Here is a 23,611-nt window from a genome sequence, read left to right on the forward strand (position 1 = left end):
ACAGATTTGTGTTCTTATTTTTAATTTAAAAAAATCAGTATTGTGTTTTAATTTATTTTGACAGTAATTAATTAAAATATGGTTGTTTCTACTATATCAATTTAATCTTACACTGCACAATGATTTGTGGCTTATTTTATTTGCAGTTAAATTGCTTTGAGAAACTACATTAACAGTACAACTACTAAGAGAATTGTTTGTTTATAGATAAGCAGAAAGCTACAGAAAGGCCTGTCTGTGCTCTGCTCACAGGTAGCAACTTGCAGACATATCACTATGCCATTAATGATAGTAAGTGAAGTATTGTTACTAAAACCTTTTCTCCTAAGTTGAATTTCAATTTTCTCCTTTCTATTCAGGTAAATGGCATGGACTGATGGTTCAGATGCTTCACCAGAAATCCACAGGTCATGGGATCAAAACCTGGTTCTGAATATGTTCATCCTTTTACCCAAATAGTTATTGTGATAGGACAGTCAATTCTATTATACGTTGATAGGTAATAACCAAATAGTTGTTGGCCCAGCATGGCCAGGTGGTTAAGGCACTCGACTTATAATCTGAATCCCCGTCACACCAAACATGCTCCCCTTTTCAGCCATGGGGCATTATAATGTGACAGTCATTCCCACTATTCTTTGGTAAAAGAGTAACCCAAGAGTTGGCAATGGATGGTGATAAAAAGTTGCCTTCCCTATAGTCTCACACTGCTAAATTAGGAATGGCTAGTGCAGATAGTTATTGGTAGGTGCTACCAGTTAATTACCTTTCTAGTGACCAGAAATTCAAAATCAGGGACAGTAACAGATAGTCCTAGTAGCTTTACCATAAACAAACAATCCATCTGTATCTCAGAACAGCTGGTATGGGTATTAACACTTTTACTAATAGAGCAGAGAACAATGTTTAAACCTTCCTAGGTCATCCTCTTTGGTAACTTGAAGATGTACTGTTTCACTCACTGGAAAGAAACCCTTTCCAGGGAGAGACCTCAACTATGTTTAGTATGCTTTTACTTTTAAGTAAAACTGTAAAACAGTTTACAGATATATGTATTCAACACAGAGACAATTATGTCAAAAACCATCTACACCAAATAACAGATAAATGTGAAACAGTTAACGGTGAGAAATGTTTCTAGTTGTTCACACTCTCAACATGATTGGCACATGTTTTGTAATATGATGTGGTTGACCAACAAAAAAATAACATTCCATTTGTTTAAAGAAATATTTCATGTTGAAGAGTGCATTGTATTGAGCATTAAGGAAGTACATTAGAAAAGTTACCATCAAAAGAAACACTGATACACCAATTAGCTTGATTACAGAGAGCACAGGTGGTAATTTACACTATGCTCATGACAGAGCTTTAACCACCTGTACTAAATGTACAGTTCTCTCTTTGAGAATTAACTAATCTGTCACTTTTCTTTTTGAAAAATAGTGTTATAATTTATGGTTAAGTTAGAATCTTCGGAAACATAACAGAATCATTAAGTAAAATTAACTTTAGTTTCTCAATATTGTTGAAAACGTTAAGTAAAACAATTTTTAATTTGTACAATTATGTTCAGTCAATAAACTTGATACATCCATTTAAGATTTTTGTTATTTAAAGCTATTTGAGATATTTATATACTAATTTAGTTCATCCAGTGGTACCATGTAGTTAATTATCTCAATGTACTCTGGGTACCACAAGTTACTTATGTAACAACATACTTATTCTGCACTCTACGTAACAGATTATACAGAGCTATCTATACCACTATACCTTGATCATTTTCATCTTTAGACAGTATGTTTCAAGGAATTTCACATCAGAATATAAGTGTCCATTATTATGTAGTAAATTACAAAACAAAACAGAAATATAGTATTTCAGATTCAGTTGAAAAAGAAAATTACAAATACACAAATTATTTGGCATTTAGAATAATTCTGCATTTATTGAAGCTTTACATTACAGTTTCAGTCCCTTTGGCTGAAGAAAAGAATAAATGTTCAAGTATTACATCAAAGTTCATTTCTGCAGTACAAACCAAATTTTTTTAATTAAACAAGAAGCCAACTGTTCAATTTTTGATCATAAAATGTAATATGCTCAATGAAGTAAATTTATATTAAATGCAAAATAAAATCAACTACTTCTGAAATTATTTTACACTGTATGATTACAGCAGTACAGTCACAACAGTTTTTACAAAACTCAATTGTTAATTGATTAGAAAATCAATGTATCCAAAAATATGCTAAAGCTATTCTTAAACATTACTGAAACTAATAGATACTGATCTGAAACTTCTGGCTTAAAAAAATGTAATAATTACAATAAAATGTAGTTAAAAGAAAGAAGACAGTTTAGGTGAGAAATTTTTGATACAAAATTATTAGTCTAACATTTGCTTTTAGCATGTTTTCATATTTGAAGTTGTATGACACAGACCACTACATTCTTATAGCAAATTGTAGTGAAACCTTTTGCAGGAGAGATCTCAACTATGTTTAGTATGCTTTTACTTTTAAATAAAGCTGCAAAACAGTTTACAGATACATGTATTCAACATAGACATTTATGTCAAAAACCACATTTATTGTTTACAAAAATGTTATTTCATTGTAGCATTCAGATATATTGCAATTACTATAAATTGTTGTGAAATTCTTATGTTTTATATGAGTTAACTGTCTTATTAATTAACTACAAAAACTTAATTGTTCACCTGAACAAGTTCTACTTGCAATTATTTTTCAATGAAACTACTGCACATATCTGAATAAGCTTCAAAAACACCTTTTAAAAAGATGCAACTTAACTAACACCAATTCTGCAAAGCCTGATATGTAACATTAGTTGTCAGCAATTTAAGAATAACAAAAAAAATTCTAACAAATCTTTCCAATACCTGGCTCCAGTATGTTTATCTTACTGTCCTTTCCTTTTAAAGAGAATAACATATGCAAAAACCATTTAATCACAAAAAGAAGTCCATACATATATGAAAAAACATGCAAATACTAATACTTATTATAAAATCCAATACATGTACCACCCTATCACTTTTTGAGCATTAGCTTTAAGAAACAACTTTTCAAGGCACTTTCAATTAGTCATCATGCATTTACAATATTTTCTTTGAAGCTAGGAAATAAGAACAGAAACAGTTCAAAACAAAAACTTTTTGGTTCATCCTGTACTGTTGTGCAAAGTACTGTTTTAGTGACTGTTTACAGTATGTTATTTTAGTTATATTAAAACAATAAATGTATACTAAATCTTGTATGGTATTAAAAGAACTTGTAAAGATCTGCTCAAAGTCACTATTAAAATTGTCTCTACATATTAATACATTTTCAGTAGTTTTTGCTTGGTACAGTAATCAGAACAGGTTTTAAAAACCTAACAAAAAGGAAACAACCTTGCCTTACAAATGAGTAATGAAATATCTATATCCATTTGGAACGCTTTTAATGGAATGAAAGCAAAAAAAGAAAACTTTATAAAACAACTAAAATGGAAAATATTTTCATATAAAAAGCCTATAATATAGGGTTTGGTGTGAAAAACCTTATTTACTTATGTGATTACTGGTGCAGAAAAATAATGATTCTAAAAACTATTTCAAAATTACAAAACATTTGTTTGCTCAACCAGAACAATGTTGCATGATTTATCAAAAGAACCAAGGTGCTGTAATATTTCATATATCATACTTTAACTAGTGCTTTATAATAATAAAAGGATAAAAACTGAGGTAAATATTTTTTTTTCTTCAAAATACTGAGAATCGAATAAGTTATTCTAAGTATTTAAGTAGTTATTACTTGTATAATTTCAATGTTAATAATTCTGGAAAAAATAAAATAAATAAAAGAATGCTATCCTTAAGCCATGTTTTTGCAATGTGGGTAACATTAAATTAGTATGAACTCCATATTTAATCCAAAAAAATTCAAATTCCATTTTTCTTCAGTAGATTACACAACTCACTGACAAACTACAACAATTTAACTTGTTTCTATTTATTACTGAATTATGTGTCATTATAAAAAAACTTCAAAATGTAGCCATGACTTCATGAAATGACAAAATTTTCTGAAGTATTTGGGTAATAAATATACTTGACTAATTTAAGTACATGCTATCTCACCTACAATTAGCTGCCTAATACAAACAAGACAAATATTAGAAATGTAATATGACTATAAAAAGGGATAAAAAACATACACACAAACAAAACATCTTAATATAGCAGAAATAACACCAACTTTAACAATGCACAGGAAACACTTCAAAGATACAAACATCTAAGTCTGAAATTTAAACAAAAGTACTTGCTTGCTAGTAAAATATACCAAAATAATTGTTATCACAGCATTCTGTCTTGCAAATATTCCTTTACTTGGCAACAGAAAAAGCACATTTATTTCCCTTTAAGAGCTGACATCAATGTGTAACATTGACTAGTACACAAATTTTAAACAAACTAGATGCACACATGAATAGACAAGGTATACATATTACAAGTATATTGTAGCACCACATTTCAAGTTTTTACATTTATTACTTTTTTATTGTTATGAATCTTTCTGTTCTTAAATACAAGCAGAAACAAAACTTGAACTATAGGTTCCATACAAAACTCCTTTAAGGTAAACTACTTCAGGTTCTTTCTAACCTGTTCAAACCCATTTCACACCCACATTTTAAAGCATTGTATAGTTTTTAAAGCATTCTTATTATATTAATTACACTAAAACAAATCTTAAAAGATGACATTTGTCATATTTTATGTAAATTGCAGTAGCACTGATCCAGTCCTAAATATTAAGCATAACAAGATATATCTAGTAAAATGGGTGACGTCAATACCTCAACATTCAAGATAAATGACCACTTCAGTTCTTGAGGAACCTTACAATACAGATGTTTCAGGTTGACTTACTTCATGTTCACTATACTGCTTTTCTTTACTGTTTTTATCTGGAGGAGAATGCTTCTCTTCAAATGTCTGCACAACTTCCGTCTTTGGTGGCTCTGTTGTTACTTCACCTTTATCTGCTAACCCTCTTAATTCTTGTACTTCTTGCTGATTGATTTTCTGAGGTAACAATTCTTTGCTTGATGATGTTTCACCTGCTTTCACTTCATCCATCTTACCTTCTCCCTGTCTTACAATATCTTTTTCTGGTTGTTTATTATCCTGAAGTAAAACATTTTCTTCCATGTTTTCACCACTATCCCCTTCTCCTGATGAGGAAGGCTTCTTCCCTACTTCATCAGTTTTTAATTTTAAAGCCCAAACTTGGTCATCAGTTGACGACTTCTTGGAATCATCTGAACACATCTGCTTCTGTGGAATGGCCAGGCCATTTGATACTGTGCTTGGCAGGGAATCAACAATTACAAAACTTTCTAAATCAGGACTAGAACCTTCACTTCTTCTAGTTGACCCCTGAGGTTCCATTATTTCCTAATAGTAAATAGGAATAAATGACTAAAAGAGCACCTACTATTATGAAAAGCAGTCTTGGAGTAACTTCATTTAATTTTAACTTTCAAAATTCATTCAAAAAATAACTTCACTAAACAGTTTAGAACTCTAGAGTATATCTACACTGCAACTTACCCAAACTGTTATTTATTTAAAATATTACAAGTTTTGAATTTGTTTTCTAAGTTACTTTACGAAAGTTAGAGTTTAAAAAATGCAGGAGATAAACAGAAAAAACTGAGTAATATATAAATAAATATTATGGAACTGTACTACATCAACATTCTCACTCAGACCTTCAAACGTTTGTAGAATATGTACATGATCAAAAACAAGTAGTTTGTTTTTCCCATTTAAAATGACAGATAATCTTACAATTCTCTGAACAAAATAATCTCACAAATAAATTATAAAAGCAAATGTTATTACACTGCTAAGATTGTAAGTTTATATTATGGAAAAAGAATAAATTTGGGTATAACTTATCAAACAAAACTTATTTACATAAAACATTTCCAGAGGAAACTAATTTTGATAAACTTTCCTATTTTCATTTTCCAAGTTGAGAAAAAGTGACGAAGGACATACAAAAAATATTTATACAATTTCACTTAACACTAAAGTTCCTCTGAAAGTAACAGTTTCATACTGTAAATACAATATTTCATATCCTGACCATACTACTACAAGTAACAGAGAGGTGTCATGACTTACAAGACTGAAGTGTCTTAACTGTGTACTCAACAGTCAGGTATGATGCAGTGGGAAGTCTTGTAATTACGACATTACTTGTAACAGTTAATTCAAACTTAAAATTAATGTTTGATGTGAAAAAAAAAAAAGACTGGTTTAAAAGAAGTATTGTATCGAAGAAAAGTCAACAATAAACAAATATAAAATTTTGTATATAATGATGTGAGAGCAGTAGTACAATAAACTAAAAAACATCAGGTCATCCCATAAGTAATCTCTGAAAATGTAATGCAGAGTGCATCACCATTTATGAAGGCTTTAAGAACTAAAATATGTAGTAGGACGTGTATAAAAATGTTCAGACAAATAAAAGAAACTAACCCAACTTCACTTTTTAAGATTGTTAATCAAATAATAAACATTTATGAAGATGGATGTGTCTGAGGAGCAGATTAGGCATATAGTTTGCTTTACGAGTTTAAAAAGGGAAATAGTGCACTCTCGTGAATGTAACTCACCTTTTTTGGATAGGTTAGTGACTGGAGATGATAAATGGATATATTATAAAAATGTTAAGTGCTGCAGACAATGGCTCAGTGCAGGTAAACTGGCTAAAGCACAGCCCAAAATGGATCTCCATCCTAGGAAAGTCTTGTTAAGCATTTGGTGGGATATTGTTGGTGTGAACCACTTTGAGTTGCTGCTACTCCATGTAACAATTATATTAGACTTCTATTGTCAACAGTTAGAGGGCTTGAAAAAAAAAAAAAAAGAGGCCTGCTTTGATCAATCATAAAGGTGTTGTGTTACACCAGGATAATGCACGGCCCCAAACAGCAAGGGTCACATTTGCAAAGACTGGAGAGCTAGACTGGGAAAAACTCCCACATCCTCCTTATTCTCCAGACCTTGCCCCATCTGATTATCATCTATTCCAAAATTTGCAGAATTATCTTGATGGAAAACAGTTTGGAACACATGATGTCAAAACTACCCTCTCTACATTCTTTTCCTCCAAACCCCAAAAATGTTATAGAAGTGACATTCAGAAGCTTGTGAATCATTGGCAGGAAGTAATTAATAATAATAATGGAACATACATTATTGATTGAATAACATTGAAAGCGTTTGAAATTCTTTCCCTTTATCAGAACATAAAATCAGACATTACTTAAGGGATGACCTGATAGTTGATACTATCACTTGACTACTTAACTAAAAATTGGAACTGTCATAAAGCCACACAAAAAGCAGGAGCTTTCCACAGCTGCAAAATCTTGGAACTGACATTATGAAAATGATTAATGCCACAAGACTATACTGCAAATTACAAATCACAGTTATACTGATATGCTAAAAGCTAAAAACATAACAGTAATATTCTATATGATAAAACTATTATAATGACATATTTCTCAGATCTCATGTTGAAATATTAGAAATCATCAGCAAAAAATACAACACCTGTATTTTATACTGAAAGAGAACTGTCAGAGATAAAACACAGAGAACTGTTACAGTGAGATATACATGTTAAGACCAAGTACTGAAATCTGATACACTGAAATATATGGAAATATGAAAGTAATTATTAGTAAGGACTTCAGAGTGAAATTAAAACAAAGTGTATAATATGTTTGTGACATCCAGTGCTGACATGGTCTTTCATCCAACAAGTTTTTTTTACGTAATTCGGGATATTGCAGACATAGCAGTGGTTGAGATGTTACTTATAAAATTGCTTGATGACAACTGTTAAAGTGTGAAATAGATTAAACAGGAGAGGTGTAATTCTTATCAATTTCAGTACTGTCACATCAGAATTAATTCTGATGAGTTTTTAATATTTATGTTAACACCATATATATTGTTCAATAACTTCCTTGAATTACCTTGTTCATCATTCAAAAGAACTGGAAACACAGTAAGCTTGTCTTAAAAAATTGAGATATAAGCACTTGGTACTTAAATACAACCCAAAACATGAATAAAACTTACCTGTGTGACCTCAGACTCCACAAGTTCTTCACCAGCTGTCTTGCTGCTTTTCTTCTCCCAAGGACGTGACAACCTTTCATCTACCTCTTCTGATGTATCTTTAGACAAAGTTACCGTTTCATTTTCTCCAGTTGGGATTTCTCTAGTTTGAGATTTGATGGACATTTCAATGAATGAAACATTTCTTTCAGTATCACAGCTTGGAGATATTTTCACCTGGTCAGAAACATTACCACTTGAAGCTGGTATTTGGCCACCTTCATCAAGAGGCTTTCCAGAAACTAGAATTTCATCAGTATCTACAGTAGTTAGTTTTTGAATATCTTCATTAGTTGTTTTTATTACTGATGATTCAGTAATTTGCACACTTCCAGATATGTCATCACATGGAACAATCTTATCAGTTTGTGCTAGTGCAAGTTTCTCAGGAACTTTAATTCCAGTTGGTTCTTTAGCAGTTTGTGCCAGATCAAATTTATCAGGTGTTATTTGACTATGTTCAGTAGACATATCAGATTTCCTCACTGGTATCTGACTAACTTCAACAGAAGTTATTTCAGGTTCTGGAAGTTCTGAAATTCCCCCAGGTGGCATTATCTGGCAAGATTCTTTAACAGAATGAACTTCATCAGTAAGCATTTTATTTACTTCACCAAAGGCTTTCTCAGAAAGGTGAATTTCAACATCATTTTTATCAACTATTAGATTAGATTCCATAGAAAGGACAGTTCATCTTTAAACACTTTTTCAACTGTGTCAGGATATTTCTCTGTAACAGAAGACTCTGGTACTTTATCACATGCTTGAGTAAATGTAACATTTTCTTCAACCTGAGTTCTCAAAGCTCCATTAGTAATTTCAATAGCATCTGAACATTCTTTTGGTTCTTCAGTTGTTGGTAATTTACCAGGTTCTTCAGAAAAAGACTTGCTGTTAACTTCAAGCATCTCTTCAGAAGACAGCAACTCAGTAGTTGATACTATGTCAGATTCAACTTTAAGTTCAACATTTTCATCAAATAATTTTTTGCTAGACTCCTCAGGGGTTTCCATTAAATATTCACTGGTTTCTTTAGCAGCTGATACTTGGCCAGGTTTTACTAAAACAGAAAATTGTTCATCACTTGAAGCTTGAGAGGTTGTCTCTAAAATGGGAACACTCAGTAAACTTTCAGTGTGATGTATATTATCAGCTTGCTCACTTGACTCAAATGGCTCTTTAGAATCGATTACTCTCTCACTTTCTTTTAAATCTGATGTTTCAGAAATATCTTGTGTAACAATTTCTTCTGCTTTTAAATCACATGACAGTACTTCATTGCTTTTTTCTGGTTCTTTTTCTGGTTCATGCTTGTCAGTAGGTTCCACACAAGCTTCAAAAATTTCTTCACTCATTTTCTGTTCTTCAACTGATTCTTTCTCCCCTCCATATATTTCCCCACTAGTTTGTGAAGTTTCTACCTTTGTTAAAACATCCTTTTCAACAGCTTGGCCTACAGTATCTTCATCATTCTTATATGTGTAGCAACAAAAAACATCAATTGAGAACTACAATACAAATGTTTATTACACAAATACACATCACTTTACAATGTCTAGAGTTCAGAAAGTTATAGCATCAAGTTCTATAGAAGAATAGCAACACTCAGTCATTTGACAAAGGAAAATATTAACTGCATTTTAACTATTTGCTCAAAAAGAAATAAATAAAAATTACTCTACATCAAAGTGTTTCATTAAGAATACTTTTTAATCACATTAGGATTTTTTTTACAAACTGGAAAGAAAATTCACACTTAGATCAAATTATTGTTTCTTTTACCACACTGAACATTTATTACGTTTAACAAAAATACAAACAAACTGAAGAAAAGAGAAGAACAATGATATAAAACATATGTATCCTCATTCATCCTGATTTTCTAAATAAAATTACATCTTTTGGTCTGAAAAATGTGTGTTGTGGTCTGCATGTTATGCATTGCTTATGAAGCATTTTGTTTCAACGACTAACAGTAATAAGCCATGTCACTGATGTTCCACATTCCCTGATGACTGATTCTTTTTGTATTTTGCAGATGACAGTTTAATTTTACAAGGAACTAGTCAATGTGAGTGCAAAAAATAAACTTTCAAGTTCATATTACAACCCAACTTTCTGAATTTATCAAGCATGTTACTGACAATATTTTTGATTCCTTGTTGTTTTCTAAAAATTTGTGAATAACATCTTTAAACCCAATCCATACTTTGCTTTTAACTTTCCTCATTGTCTTTTCAAACCCTTCAACTAAAGCCAATTTTTTAATCTTGGGCTCAACAGATATTCCTTCTATAAATGTTACTTCTGAAATAGCTGGGAATTGCCCACAGATACTTGAAAGTCGCATCTTTATCTAGGGTCTTTAAAGACTGATTTATCAAGCCCAGTTTTATGTGAAGTGGAGGTTATAGGTCTTTGTGTCAATCAAACCTTTATGTTCAATATTTTTTGATCCTAGTATCAAGCTGACTATATGGCTATTATTTCTTCATCCAGGGCCAATTTTGTGCTCTACTATCACATTCACAGTAAAACCAGATTATTGACCCAACAACAGACAAAGGACTTTTAAGTCTCCACAGAGTAGTGAACCATGTTCTTTGTATTTGACCTGATTGAGAAAAAGTGAGTTTTTTCATACATTTATTTCTAGTGAACTGAATGAGGAGTTGGTAGGTACAGATACATGTTACCATTGTGAAGAGCATCTTTTAAACTTCTTTTAGAAACATCAATCAACAATCACCACTCACTTGAATCCTAGACTGCAGTTTCTAGCATTGGTATTAATTCAGCAATATTGTTGCAATTACCCATGAATCTTTTTCCACAATTTATGTTTAAAACACTTTTTCATGATTTCTATGCTAGAAAATGATGTCCCTGAAAAAAATTCTTAGCATGAAGTCTGAACTCCAAAATCTCTGAAGAATCCTTTGGAAGTCTCAAATCTCTCACCAAATCATTATGCTCACCTTGTGTGAGAAGTTGTGGTTCACCAGACATTTTAGGTTGAAAACAGTCAGATGAAACTATAAAGAGTCTCTGGAGAAGAAAGTACAGGTACATAAGATCTATGAGCAACAAGTCGCACAGAAAGCTGAAGGTGTGGATAAGAAATTCCCTTTGAGTGTTAAACATTTTGGCTCATGAAGCATACAAGAAGTTATCTCTGTGATTTCTTGGCTCATTTCAGATGACTGGAACTCCAAAAAGAAAATTTTTCTTACCTTCAGTACTTTATTTCAAATCTTTGACACAAATGGTGTAAACTTTGTGTGGAGTTCATGATTTGTCTTGGTTGTCAAGTTTTATTCAAAAATATGTATAATATACTTTGACAAATTCTATAATGTTTTGGCTTTGTTTCCTTACAACAAATTTATCACAAATATAACAGTGTTTGAACCATTTACACAACCTCTTGTTGCCACAACAATGAATAAATAATATTGAAAAGAAAAATTAACGTCAAAGTGCACCCATAAACAAATATTGTCCAGAAATAGGACGTCATGTAGCCCATTAAACATTTATACACTAGCAGTATGTTTCTTGTAGCTTCTAGAACAATTGATAAGTCTCTCACTTTGCAAATGTTCTAGAGAAATCTATAACCACTGATTGTTAACATTTTAAGCACAAAAAAATGCACAATGAAAATACGACATATAAAAATATGTGATGGAGAAAAATGGGTAAGATTTTCAGATTCAGCATACAAGAATTAATGTAAAATATGTAATAAATTAAAGACAATAAAACCATAGCAGGCCTTTATTACTTACCATTTTTAACACTCCTACGAAAAAAATATTTATATCCACTAAAGTGATTTTGGGGCCTATCAGGCCCCATATATTTTTCCAATAGAAACACAGTGATTTAGCAACATTCATTACAAACAACTTTAGAATGGCTCTGACAAACATTTTTTTTACAATTTGAGCAAACAATTTTCGACTGTCTATCTTTTGATCTGCCGCACAAATGGCATCGTCCTCTTTTTGCCCTCTTTGCAGGCGGTTCACATGAGGTTGTTTTGTCATTATCTTTGCAGTAAATTTCTTTGATTTCAAGCACCAATTGCCGTATAAATTCTCTCCTGGCTCTTGATTTATGTTGACGAAGAAATTCTGGATGTTTTGTTGAGTATAGAACAAAAGCATTGTACGCAGCAAGATCTAGAATGTTATAGAATATGCAGACTGACCAGCGCTTTGATCGCCTCTTTGTTGTATAATATCTCACCAGTTGATCGAGAGTGTCAACACCTGCCTTCGTTGCATTGTAAAGATTGACGATTTCGGGCTTTCCATTCTCTTCTACTATACCAGACTGATTCTGAGAACTCAGTAGTAGCACACATTTTCCTGGTTTGTCTGAGTTCCTGAGAAGTGTGATGTCGTCATGGTAGAAAAACTTTGGTGATAACTCTCTAGATTTTGCATTTATTTCAGGAGGCAGGAAGGTTCTTGATTTCCGTATGGTTCCAACAAGTCCTGTTCTTTTTGTTTGTAGGTACTTGGCAAGTGTCATTGTTGTGAAGAAATTATCTGTCGTTATTGTCCTTCCTTTTCCAAGAAATGGCTGACTCAGTTCTCTGACTATTCTTTCTCCTTGATTTGTTTCTGTCGTATTTCCAACCTTTCCAGTATAAATTTGAGCGTTGAGGATGTAACTTGTCTTTGCATCTGTTAGGCACCAAATCTTTATTACATATTTGCCTGGCTTTGTCGGAATGTATGTTCTGAAGCCAACTCTTCCTTTGAAGTTACATAGTTGTTCATCCACTGTCAGGTATTCGCTTGGGTTGCAACTGTTTTTGCAATTTTCAATGAAAAAATTCCAGACTCCAGAGATGGCGGCATCTTTGATTTCTCTATTTCTTTGAGAGTGGATGTCAAATCTGATTTTTGAGCACATTTTTTTGAATTTGCCTTGTGTAATCAGTTTTGCAAAAATGGCAAACCGAATTGGTTGAAAACATTTCGTCTACCGATGCATTTTGGATTTGCTTATTCCAAGGAAAAGATTAGCTGCGATCCATTTCCAGAGGTCTTCTTCAAAAATTGGTTCTTTCATGACTGTGTTTGTTGAGTGAATGATCTGTTCCATCATATTATCAGAAATGAAAATTTTGAATGTTTCGAATTGTGTAGAGACTCTTGGAGCAACTTGCCTTGTAATGCCTAGGTTCCCATTGAATATATTGAGAGCTGCAGTTCTCCTGTTGATCCTTGAAGGTGTTGTTGAATAACTAAAATTCTTATCTTTGGACAAAAGTTTGTTCACTGGCATCGTAGTAAGATCTTCTTGATTACTTTCTTCACTTTCAGAAGGGTACGGCACGATTTGTTCATCATTTTCGGCTTCAGAAGGATCATCATCACAACTTTCATAGTCTTCGACATTATCATGTTCACTTTCATCGTCGGATGGTTTTGTCAGTAAATGTACAGCTTCATCAAGAGATATCATTTTTTGACACGGTTTGAAGATTTCAGCTCCTATATATAGGATTTGTGGATTCTTCTAGAATATTCTAGATTATTCTAAATACTTCTATAAAGTTTCCAGAATGTTCTAGAACAGGCATGGGCAAACTAGGCAATAATCAGGACCGTCTAAAATTATTGTTGGAGTTATTATCCTAAATATCCATCTTTTGAAAAGAAGTTTTAAAATTAATATATTTTTACTATAATTTGCTTTTTTCAGTTGCCCAGGCCTGTTCTAGAATTATTCAGGAAATAAATAGTCATTTTTATGTTTTTTGATCTGGGGCCTAATAGGCCCCAAAATACCCTTAGTGTATGTTTTAAAAAAATTTTTTAAATATTATTTTGCAAATGTCTGAAAAGTCAAAATATTATTGATCCTTAAAATATAAAGGGATAGGGTCAGTTAATGGCAATATCATTTAAATACGAAATTATTAGCCTAATATTAATAACCTTTCAAGTTGCTCTGGGGCCTATTAGGCCCCAATTTTCGTAGGAGTGTTAATGTTTTAACTTCTCAAAAATCTTTTCTATGTACAGGAGGAATACTGAACTCAAGAAACTTATCATTTGAAGTGGGACAAATATTTGATTAAATCAAATATTGCAGTAGCTGATGAAATCCAATCAGATAACAATATTGCAATGAATGAAATAGTCAAGTAGCATTTCCATAAATAGTTCATCTCACAATATTATGCAGACAACTACTTGTAGTGCATCACACACTACTTGTGTTGCATCATCTAAACCCACTGGTGCTTTCCACTAGTTTCCAAGTATAGTATTTTCCCTGGTATTAAAGAGTAGGAGCTCTGATACTTATGATACAGATATTCATTATGTAATTTGAGTAAACATCATGTCCACCCACTGTGTTATCATGTCATCACTATATGGCATGAGGTTATATGGAAGTGACAGTGACAACAAACAAACAAAAGTATCAGCATTTTCTCACACAATGATCACTCACTCATGGAAGAAAGTAATCCTTATTAAAGATGAAAAGGAAATGATGAAGTAACTAGTCTAATACTATATTATAATGAAATGAAGCATTTTCTGAAAACAAATTCAATCAGATATCAAGAGTTCTTATTTTCAGATCCCCACCTAACATTGATTTTTTTTCTTAATATTTTATAGCTGTTAATAACATTTTGAAATACTAGTTAAAATATTGCATTTGATAAAAATTTGTTTTATCAGAGAAATATAAAATGCATGTCAAATGTAATAAAGCAAACTTAGAAAAATATTTAAGGATTTTTTTTTCTGTGCTGGTAAGAAATAACTTAATCTTCAGTTTTAAACCCATATTTACATTTGTATCTTGTTACAAGATCATTTCATCAATGTTTTCTTTATTTAAAAAAATCTTAAAACAGCATTATGCAAAAAAACAGACCATCCAACAAAAAATATTAAAGGTCAAAGTTATCCTGTCACCTACATGAAATACTTCCATCCCTTCTAAAACACAGTTAATGAATCAACTACAAACCAATCCCACATTGTACACAGAAAAGTCTTTACCCTTTCTAAATACATAATTAACTACTTAGCTACAAATGAAACCAAATAAAGCTACTAATAATTACACTACAATTCCTAATGTAATGAGATTATTCAAAAAAATACCTGTACTTCTTCCTCTTTGGGTGTTTCTTCCAAAGTATCAGGAACTGAAAAAGAAAATTCTTGATACCTTTCAGAACTATTGTGTACTATTTTGAATTTACTTCTCACACAAATTAAGAACACTTAGATCACATCAGAGTAGAACAAAACTTTTAAAACACTATTTAAAAACTATGTTGTGTATGATGTAAATAGTCTGATTATTCTCATTTTGGTTTCTTTTCACAAAAAAATAAGTAATAATTTTTTAAAAAGTGTTTCAACACATTAAGATATTGTTAATGTAAATTAATGAGTAGGTAAGACATCTTTGATGTCTAGAAGTTACTTGAATCCATTTTCTGGTCTAAAATGTGCAAAATAGATGTCCAAAAAACACTCAGCCTCGTAACGTCAAACTTTAGGAAATCTGGTTTTTGACATGTATACTTTAAAGATGTCTTATGAGCAACTTAAGAATCCATTTTATATTTATGATACCAGTTTTCATCCTTAATTGACTATAAAAAGTATAACAGGATTCAATTTTTTTATACAGTATTAACTGATTGTAAAAAATATAAGAACAGAATTATAGTTTTATACATTAAAAGTATGCAATTAAGTTTTTGGTTGTTTTATAAAAATACATAACAGTTTATGTGCCACATTATTAATTCAAATTTCTAGTTGCTTGCTGAGATTTTCCTTTTGTAATGTGAAAGATAAATGTATTTTGAATGATATACAGATATTACCTATCAGTTAAAATACAGTTTCTGCAGACAATATAAAAATGGCACGAGTATTCAAAGTGAAATATACATTTAATGACAAATTAAATCTCAATATAAATTTTATAAATCTAATTTTTTGAGAAAATATGTTTATGACACTATTAATGAAATGAATTCATCTTCCCATTGGATGAAAACTTCATTAACTTCTGATCAAGGCAAGCTACCTATCAAGATAAGAAAGATATACCTCAAAATGAAAATAGCTAATTAAGTATTATGTTCAAATTGTATTAAACTTGATGATTAAAATGAATTGTTTCATTGTTTCTAGTAAAGTTTGGTCAGTTCAATAGGCTTATTGTAGTCCTAAAATCATATTCATCATTATAATGAAATACTAAACAAAAATTAAGTTCAAAATAAAAAATATATTAAGTATTCTAACCAACACTGGGTCCTAATTGGAATTTCTTGAAAGTAAGCAAGTAACACCAGTGAAATGATTTCATCAATGCTAATTATTAGCATTTTTAGAGTCATAATTAATCCTTAATTTTGAATGAATCTTTTCTACAATTGGAAGCATACTGCATAAAACTTTAAACTTAAATGTATCATGAAACAGAAGCTGTCAGGTCATCCCTTAAGTAATGTCTGATTTTATGTTCTGAAAAAGGGAAAGGATTTCAAATACTTTTAAATGTTATTTAACACTCCTACAAAAAGTGGGGCCTAATAGGCCCCAGAGCAACTTGGAAGGTTATTAATATTAGGCTAATAAATTTGTATTTAAATGAATTTGCCATTTCATTTGATTTCATTAAATATCATTTAAATTTCATTTAAATACAAAATTATTAGCCTAATATTAATAACCTTTCAAGTTGCTCTGGGGCCTATTAGGCCCCACTTTTCGAGGAGTGTTAATCAATAATGTATGTTTCATTATTATTACTTCCTGCCAATGATTCACAAACTTCTAAATGTCACATCTATAACATTTTTGGAGTTTAGAGGAAAAGAATGTAGAAAGGGTAGTTTTGACATGTGTTCCAAGCTATTTTCCATCAAGATTGTTCTGTAAAATTTGGAATAAATGATAATCAGATGGGGCAAGGTCTGGAGAATATGGAGGATGTGGAAGTTTTTCCCAGTCTAGCTCTCCAATCTTTGCAAATGTGATCCTTGCTGTTTGGGGCCGTGCATAATCCTGGTGTAACACAACACCTTTATGACTGATCAAAGCAGGTCTCTTTTCTTTCAGTGCAACATTCAAGCCCTGTAACTGTTAACAACAGAAGTCTGATGTAATTGTTACATTGAGTGGCAACAACTCAAAGTATATCACACCAACAATATCCCACCAAATGCTTAACAAGACTTTCCTAGGGTGGAGATCCATTTTGGGCTATGCTTTAGCCAGTTTGCCCACACTGAGTCATTGTCTGCAACACTTAACATTTTAATAAAGTACCCATTTTTTATCTCTAGTCACTAACCTGTCAAAAAAAGGTGAGTTACATTCACAGAGTGCAGAGAAATATAAATGTCCACCTTTGCTCTAAGGTTGGCTTCTTTCAAATCATGGAGGACCCATTTTCCAAGTTTTGATACCTTTCCAAACTGTTGCAGATGATGATGAACTGTTGAATGGGTTGAATTAAGCTCCTGTACTAGTTCTTCAACTGTTACAGCACAATATTCATTAAGTGAAACCAACAGCAAGTCATCATTAAACTCAACAGGACGACCTGAACGTGGTGCATCATTTAAGTTGTAGTCACCTGATCTGAACTTCTGAAACCACCGACATTTTGTTTCATTGAGAGACTCCGCACCATAAGCACCTTGAATATTTCGTGTAGTTTCTGCTGGACTATTACCTTTTTTAAAACTCAAAGCATTACATGCCTAAGGTGCTCAGATACATCCATCTTCATTAGGATTTATTTGATTTAATGATCTGAAGAAGTGGAGTTAGTTTAGTTTCTTTCATTTGTCTGAACATTTTTATACACATCCTAATACATATTTTAGTCATTAAAATCTTCTACAAAGACAGAACTGGTGATGCACTTTCTGTATTAAATTTTTGGACATTACTTATAGGATGATCTGATACTTTTAAGTGACCTCTTTAAGGAATTACAGATAATTTTAAAGAGGTTAAAATATGAATACTTTAATGAGTCTTTCAGTTACTATGGTGATGTTCAGGTTAATGTAATGATATATAACATCACATGTGCACTAGCAGTATGATACGACCAAAGAGCAGTTTAATTATAATCTACAAAAGATCCTTAATAAGTCAAAGTCAAGTGTTTTAAACAATAAATACTACATGTACCCAAATATAGACCTTACAGTATACTCTGTCTCTGAAAGTAATAAATTGTATATATGCAAGAAAACCAATAATATTTATTTAGCATAACAAAAAGAGCAAACTAATCTTATGGTGAGTTGAAGTCAAAATACTTTCCAAGCCTAAAATTAAAACTGTATACACTAAATGGCTCTTTCAGATAACCAAATTTGAAGAACATGTGTTTAGTGGACTTGAGATTACACAATAAGCTCTGTTTTGAAAGACAAAATACCATAGATGAAATATCATACAAAGATGATTAAATATGAGGTGTGATGGAATGGCTTACACAGAAATTTAGTAATTTAAAATTGAAATGAATAATTGAGTTTCATTTAGCCAAAAAAAAATTAATAAAACTGTTTCAATTAACCTTTAAAGAGACCAAAAAAATAATAAATCAATGTCATACAAATACAAGACATGTATACATATACAAAATACATAATTTTATTAACAGCTAAAATAACAGTTTTCATCTACACCTACTCATTATAATTTCTCGAAATGCTTGACATTTGATTATTTCATATATTTATCTTTGGTTAACTGTATAAGCTACTTATGCAATTTGAAAGAAAAACTCTCTTTGTAAGGGTGTGCATAGGACAAACTTTTTATTATGCAGTTATGAAAGAAACATAGAAGATTTTGGTCACCAACAACTAAAAACTTTAAAACCAGAGGAAAACAAAAGTACCTTGTCTCTTCTCAAGGGTTTCTTGTTCCTTAGCATCAATTTTTTTGTCCTTGATTTCAGACTTGGTATCATCTGCATGACATTCTTCATGACTGACAGCAGAAACACTTGTTTTGATATCATTTTGAGTCGTGGGTTTCTTATGAATAAACTAGAAGAAATAATTAAAACATCTGTAACTGGCACACATCCATAAATAATTAGTTCTTTTCAAATGCATGATCAGGAAAATAAAGATAGCACATAGCACATCAATAATTTGTTCACTTAAATAATGGATTTATGTGAATTGAATGTGAAATAATTTTTTACTTGACAGAAATAACTCCCTGATTTTGGAATCTATAGTAATTCCATAGGGATGAACATTACTAAAATTAATCCAATAAACTTCTTTCACTTTGCCAAGTACTTCTGTTCTAAAACCAGTTTCAATACCTAAGAGAATCATAACATTGATAGAAATTTATTATTGTTGAATTTCTTTAATTATTTGTGTTTGTCTAACACTAATCAGCAGTGGTCATGTTAGAGTAAAAATGTTTGTTTTCAAATACATACCTCCATAAAAAAAATTTCAATTGTAATAATTTATTTTACACACAACACTAATACTGTTATTTTCTGATGTTATTTATATTTATTTTCAGAATTGTTTTACACATTCATAAGTGTTGAGCCTTAAGTGTTGTATCCATAATTACACAACCAAGCAAAGGATTCGTACAACCACAACTTGTTTAATTTATTGGGAAATGTGCAATAAGCCCATGTAAAAACCAACTGGTAAACTATGTTTAAATAACATTAAGATTATAATATCCATTTATTGTGATAATTATAATTTTATCTTGCAAAATTTGAAAACATTAAGAAATGAATAAGGATAAATGTGTTGGTTTGTTTATGGTAAAGCTACAACAGCAATCATCTGCCAGTAGCACTCACCAACACTTCTTGAGATACTCTATCAGTTAATGAGATTCACCACCACATTATAATTCCTGACCCATGGCTGAAAGGGTATGTTTGTCAAAGGGTTTTAACATTGCAACCTACAGAATGCAAATTGAGTGCCAATCACCAGGTCAAAACTTGAATATCATTGTGTTAGCAACACTATTTAAATTCTAGCAAAATGCTTGCTCTGTAGTTGTATTTCTATAATGACATTATGATGAGTATTAACATTCTAAAAGTTAACTGTGCAGTACTGTAACATAATTAAGAATTTTGTTTCATGAATGAAAAATTAATCTTGTATTTTGGATTAATCAGTATCAACCATACAAGTCCTAAAGTAACCTAAATAAAATTCAAACAAAATCAAAATACTGTTACTTTTTCTGCAATTTAAAATTGTCAGTTATTATAGATTTACCTTAAAAAGCTTGAAACCCAATAGGAAATAAAGTACTGCACAATACCAGAGTTTCATTAGATAACATTAGTGTTATTGTGGTGACAACACTGTTTAAATTTTCAGCTGGAGCATGGAACTGAAAGACTCCTATCACCACTATTCACTGATAAGCTCCTTCTTATCAAATTTTAAAGTATTTAGGGTATATTCAACTGGGTCTTTTTTATTTTGGTTAGGCTGCTTGGAACACTGGAACATTTTATGTTGCATTACATTAGAATAATCGATAACCTGAATTGTTAGGTCTTGTAATTTGTGTGTTATAGCAATGCAACACCAATTTTTTTTTGCATTTCATTACAATTTTCTTTGTAAAAAACAATGCTGTGTAATGTTAACATTTTTTACACTACACAAGTTGTATATCGTACAACTGATCTCTTCATTAATTCTAAAATTGATTTTCACAGAAACAATATCAGTAGTTTTCATAAAATTGCAGGTTTGACAGCATTTTTTTTTTTTTTTTTACAAACATAACCTTTCTTTAATAGAGTGTCAATAACTCTGAAATTGTTGTTCCTGAAGGAACAGAAACTTCTAAAGACATCTCTGTTTTCTTGAGATCTATACACTATGTAAAGCATTATTTGTATGATTTCATACTGTTCAAAACAAACATTATGGCCCAGCACAGCCAAGTGATTAGACTACTGACTTGCAATCTGAGGATCATGGCTTTTAATCCATGTTCCAAACATACTGGTCATTTCAGCCATGGGACATTATAATATTATTATTATTATTCCCCCTATTTCATTAGTAAAAGAGTTGCCCAAGAGTTGGCAGTAGGTGGTGATGACTAGTTGCCTTCCTGCTAGATTTGCATGGCACTAGTTTTTAGTGATCTCCCACCTAATCTCAAGATTATTCATGAGTTGCATTACTGCCTAATGCTCTCATTATGCAGGAAGAGTCCTCCACCAATAGGAAGGTGATAGCTCTCCCCATGAATCTGTTCTTGAGAACACTATTCTTTGATGAGGCAAGGAATATAAAGGTGCACTAAGTTGAAAAAAAAAAAAAAAAGGAATGTGCGTGTATAGAGGTGAAAATTTATCAAATATATTTCCAGGTAAAAAAATGTTAACTTCCAAGACAATACCAAACCTCTTCACACAGTTCAACCAGACTCCCACCTGGAAGTGGCAGATGGGCCAGTGCACAAATTTACTTAGATATGCTTCCTTCAGAAAAATGTCCAAAGAAACCCCATGGAGTATGATCCCATGACAGTCTTTCCACAGGAACACAATCATGGGAGACCAAATCTCATTTTGTTCAAAGTGTACTCTTCACTGATGAAAAAAGTGAGGAAGAGGAAATTAGTGCCTTGTGTAGCAGAGATAGGAAAATGGCCATCCAAGAACCTGTACACAAGATGTCAAAGAGTTAATATGTGTAGTGTGGTTGGGGTGTATTCAGATCATACCCTGTGTACTCAACTCTACAATTATACTTTATTGATTGACAGACGTTAGTTGCAGGAGAAGGTCACAACAGTCTTGTCACAGATGATATGGTGTGTGCACACCTTGCCTGAAATGAACAGGTGTTAGCTGTTGTACAAGGGCATATTTTGTTAATGTGTACTCAACTCAACTGAACAAATGTCTACAAGGGGAGAGCACAGGTGGATAAGTGTGTTCATCTCCATTCCGTTATACAGATTTAGGGCAGAATAAGAGGACACAAGTGGCACAGGTGAGATGTATAGTTATATAAGGGGTGACCTTTGCTATACTGGCAGTATCACCACTTTCCTTATTTCCCAGTGTATTGGTACTCAATTGTACTAAGAACTGGTGAGTGGCAAAAGATTCCCACTCTGCACTCTGTGAGAAAAAGAGAATACCCAGAGAAAATTCCCAGATTCTCATCTGTCCTTCAGGTCAGAAAGGTCTTTTACCACAGGCAATGAATGGATGACTGCAAATCCTGATTCTGAGAAGTCGGTAAGCATGAATCAGGGAATTAGACAAAACACTCTAAGTGCTGAGTTTTTCCATAACGGTCAATGAAATAGGTATTAGTGTAAATCAGACAAAAAGGTAGATACGGTCAATGAAATAGGTATTAGTGTAAATCAGACAAAAAGGTAGATACGGTCAATGAAATAGGTATTAGTGTAAATCAGACAAAAAGGTAGATATACCATGAGGATATTCAAGAAGTCTTGCAGAACACCCCATCTCACAGTGGGCATATATGAAGCTAAGACAGATGTAATGAATACTTTATTATCCTTGCTCAATATGAATATATGAATTTTAAGAAATAAGAGTTCAGACAACCAAATGGTGAATAATGGGGGGGGGGGGGTAGCAGCCAGGTTACAGCAGTAAGAGACAATCTACAGTAATACAAGTTGTAAAGGACTTTCTGTAGCATAATTGTAATTGTCATAACTCACCAGGAAGAGTAACAAGTATGTTCAAAAACCATCATCAGTCACCTGAAGTTGACCTTTCCAGTCCTAGTTCTAACTTCAAATCAAACTAGATGGACTTTGATTCTTAAAAGAAAATCACATTAAAAAAGGTTTAATGTATAAATAAAAAAACTTAAATGGCATTAAAAAGATTAGTGGCCTTTAAAATACTAAAAACATTTCCAAGGTAGACACAGTGTAGCCATCGCTAATAACACTGTCTAACATTACGGATAAAACTTGGGACAAAACATGTTTAAAATAAAGCTGCTGTTGAGAGTCGTAACGACGGCAAGACAGTAAAATGTGGCTCATTGTGACCTAGGTGTTACACATACATCAAACTGGTGCATAAGACCCAGATAAAATAAAATGATGAGTTAAAAAACTGTGACCAATGCATAGTCTAGTTAGAACAACTTCCTCTTTCTGATCCTTACAGAATCAAGATGGCCAAAGTTCAATAAAGGGTTTTATTTGAAAAAAGCTTGTTTTCACATTGCCCACTCCAAGTTAACTGCCAACTGGCATGGAGCTGAGCCTTGAATACAGGACCATAGTCCACATATAGAACATGCACAGCAGTGAT

The 23,611-nt window shown here is 31.9% G+C and overlaps 1 protein-coding gene across 18 annotated transcripts in view; it reads right to left on the reverse strand.

Moving 5' to 3' along the window:
• Positions 1–1,924: 1,924 nt before the first annotated feature.
• Positions 1,925–23,611, reverse strand: part of LOC143245119 (uncharacterized) — a 40,614-nt gene continuing 18,927 nt past the window's right edge. For 12 of the 18 annotated variants that reach the window (XM_076491029.1, XM_076491027.1, XM_076491028.1 and 9 more), the window contains 4 exons: positions 19,169–19,319; positions 15,379–15,437; positions 8,189–9,699; positions 1,925–5,476 (listed from right to left, as the gene is read on the reverse strand). In XM_076491029.1, coding sequence (XP_076347144.1) covers positions 8,890–9,699; positions 15,379–15,437; positions 19,169–19,319 — 1,020 coding nt within the window. In that variant the 3' untranslated portion in view covers positions 1,925–5,476; positions 8,189–8,889. The remainder of the gene's footprint in view (positions 5,477–8,188; positions 9,700–15,378; positions 15,438–19,168; positions 19,320–23,611) is intronic. The other 6 variants (XM_076491037.1, XM_076491035.1, XM_076491031.1 and 3 more) reach the window with 1 other exon arrangement.

This window comes from Tachypleus tridentatus, chromosome 2 (assembly GCF_004210375.1).
Source record: "Tachypleus tridentatus isolate NWPU-2018 chromosome 2, ASM421037v1, whole genome shotgun sequence".
NCBI lineage: Eukaryota > Metazoa > Arthropoda > Merostomata > Xiphosura > Limulidae > Tachypleus > Tachypleus tridentatus.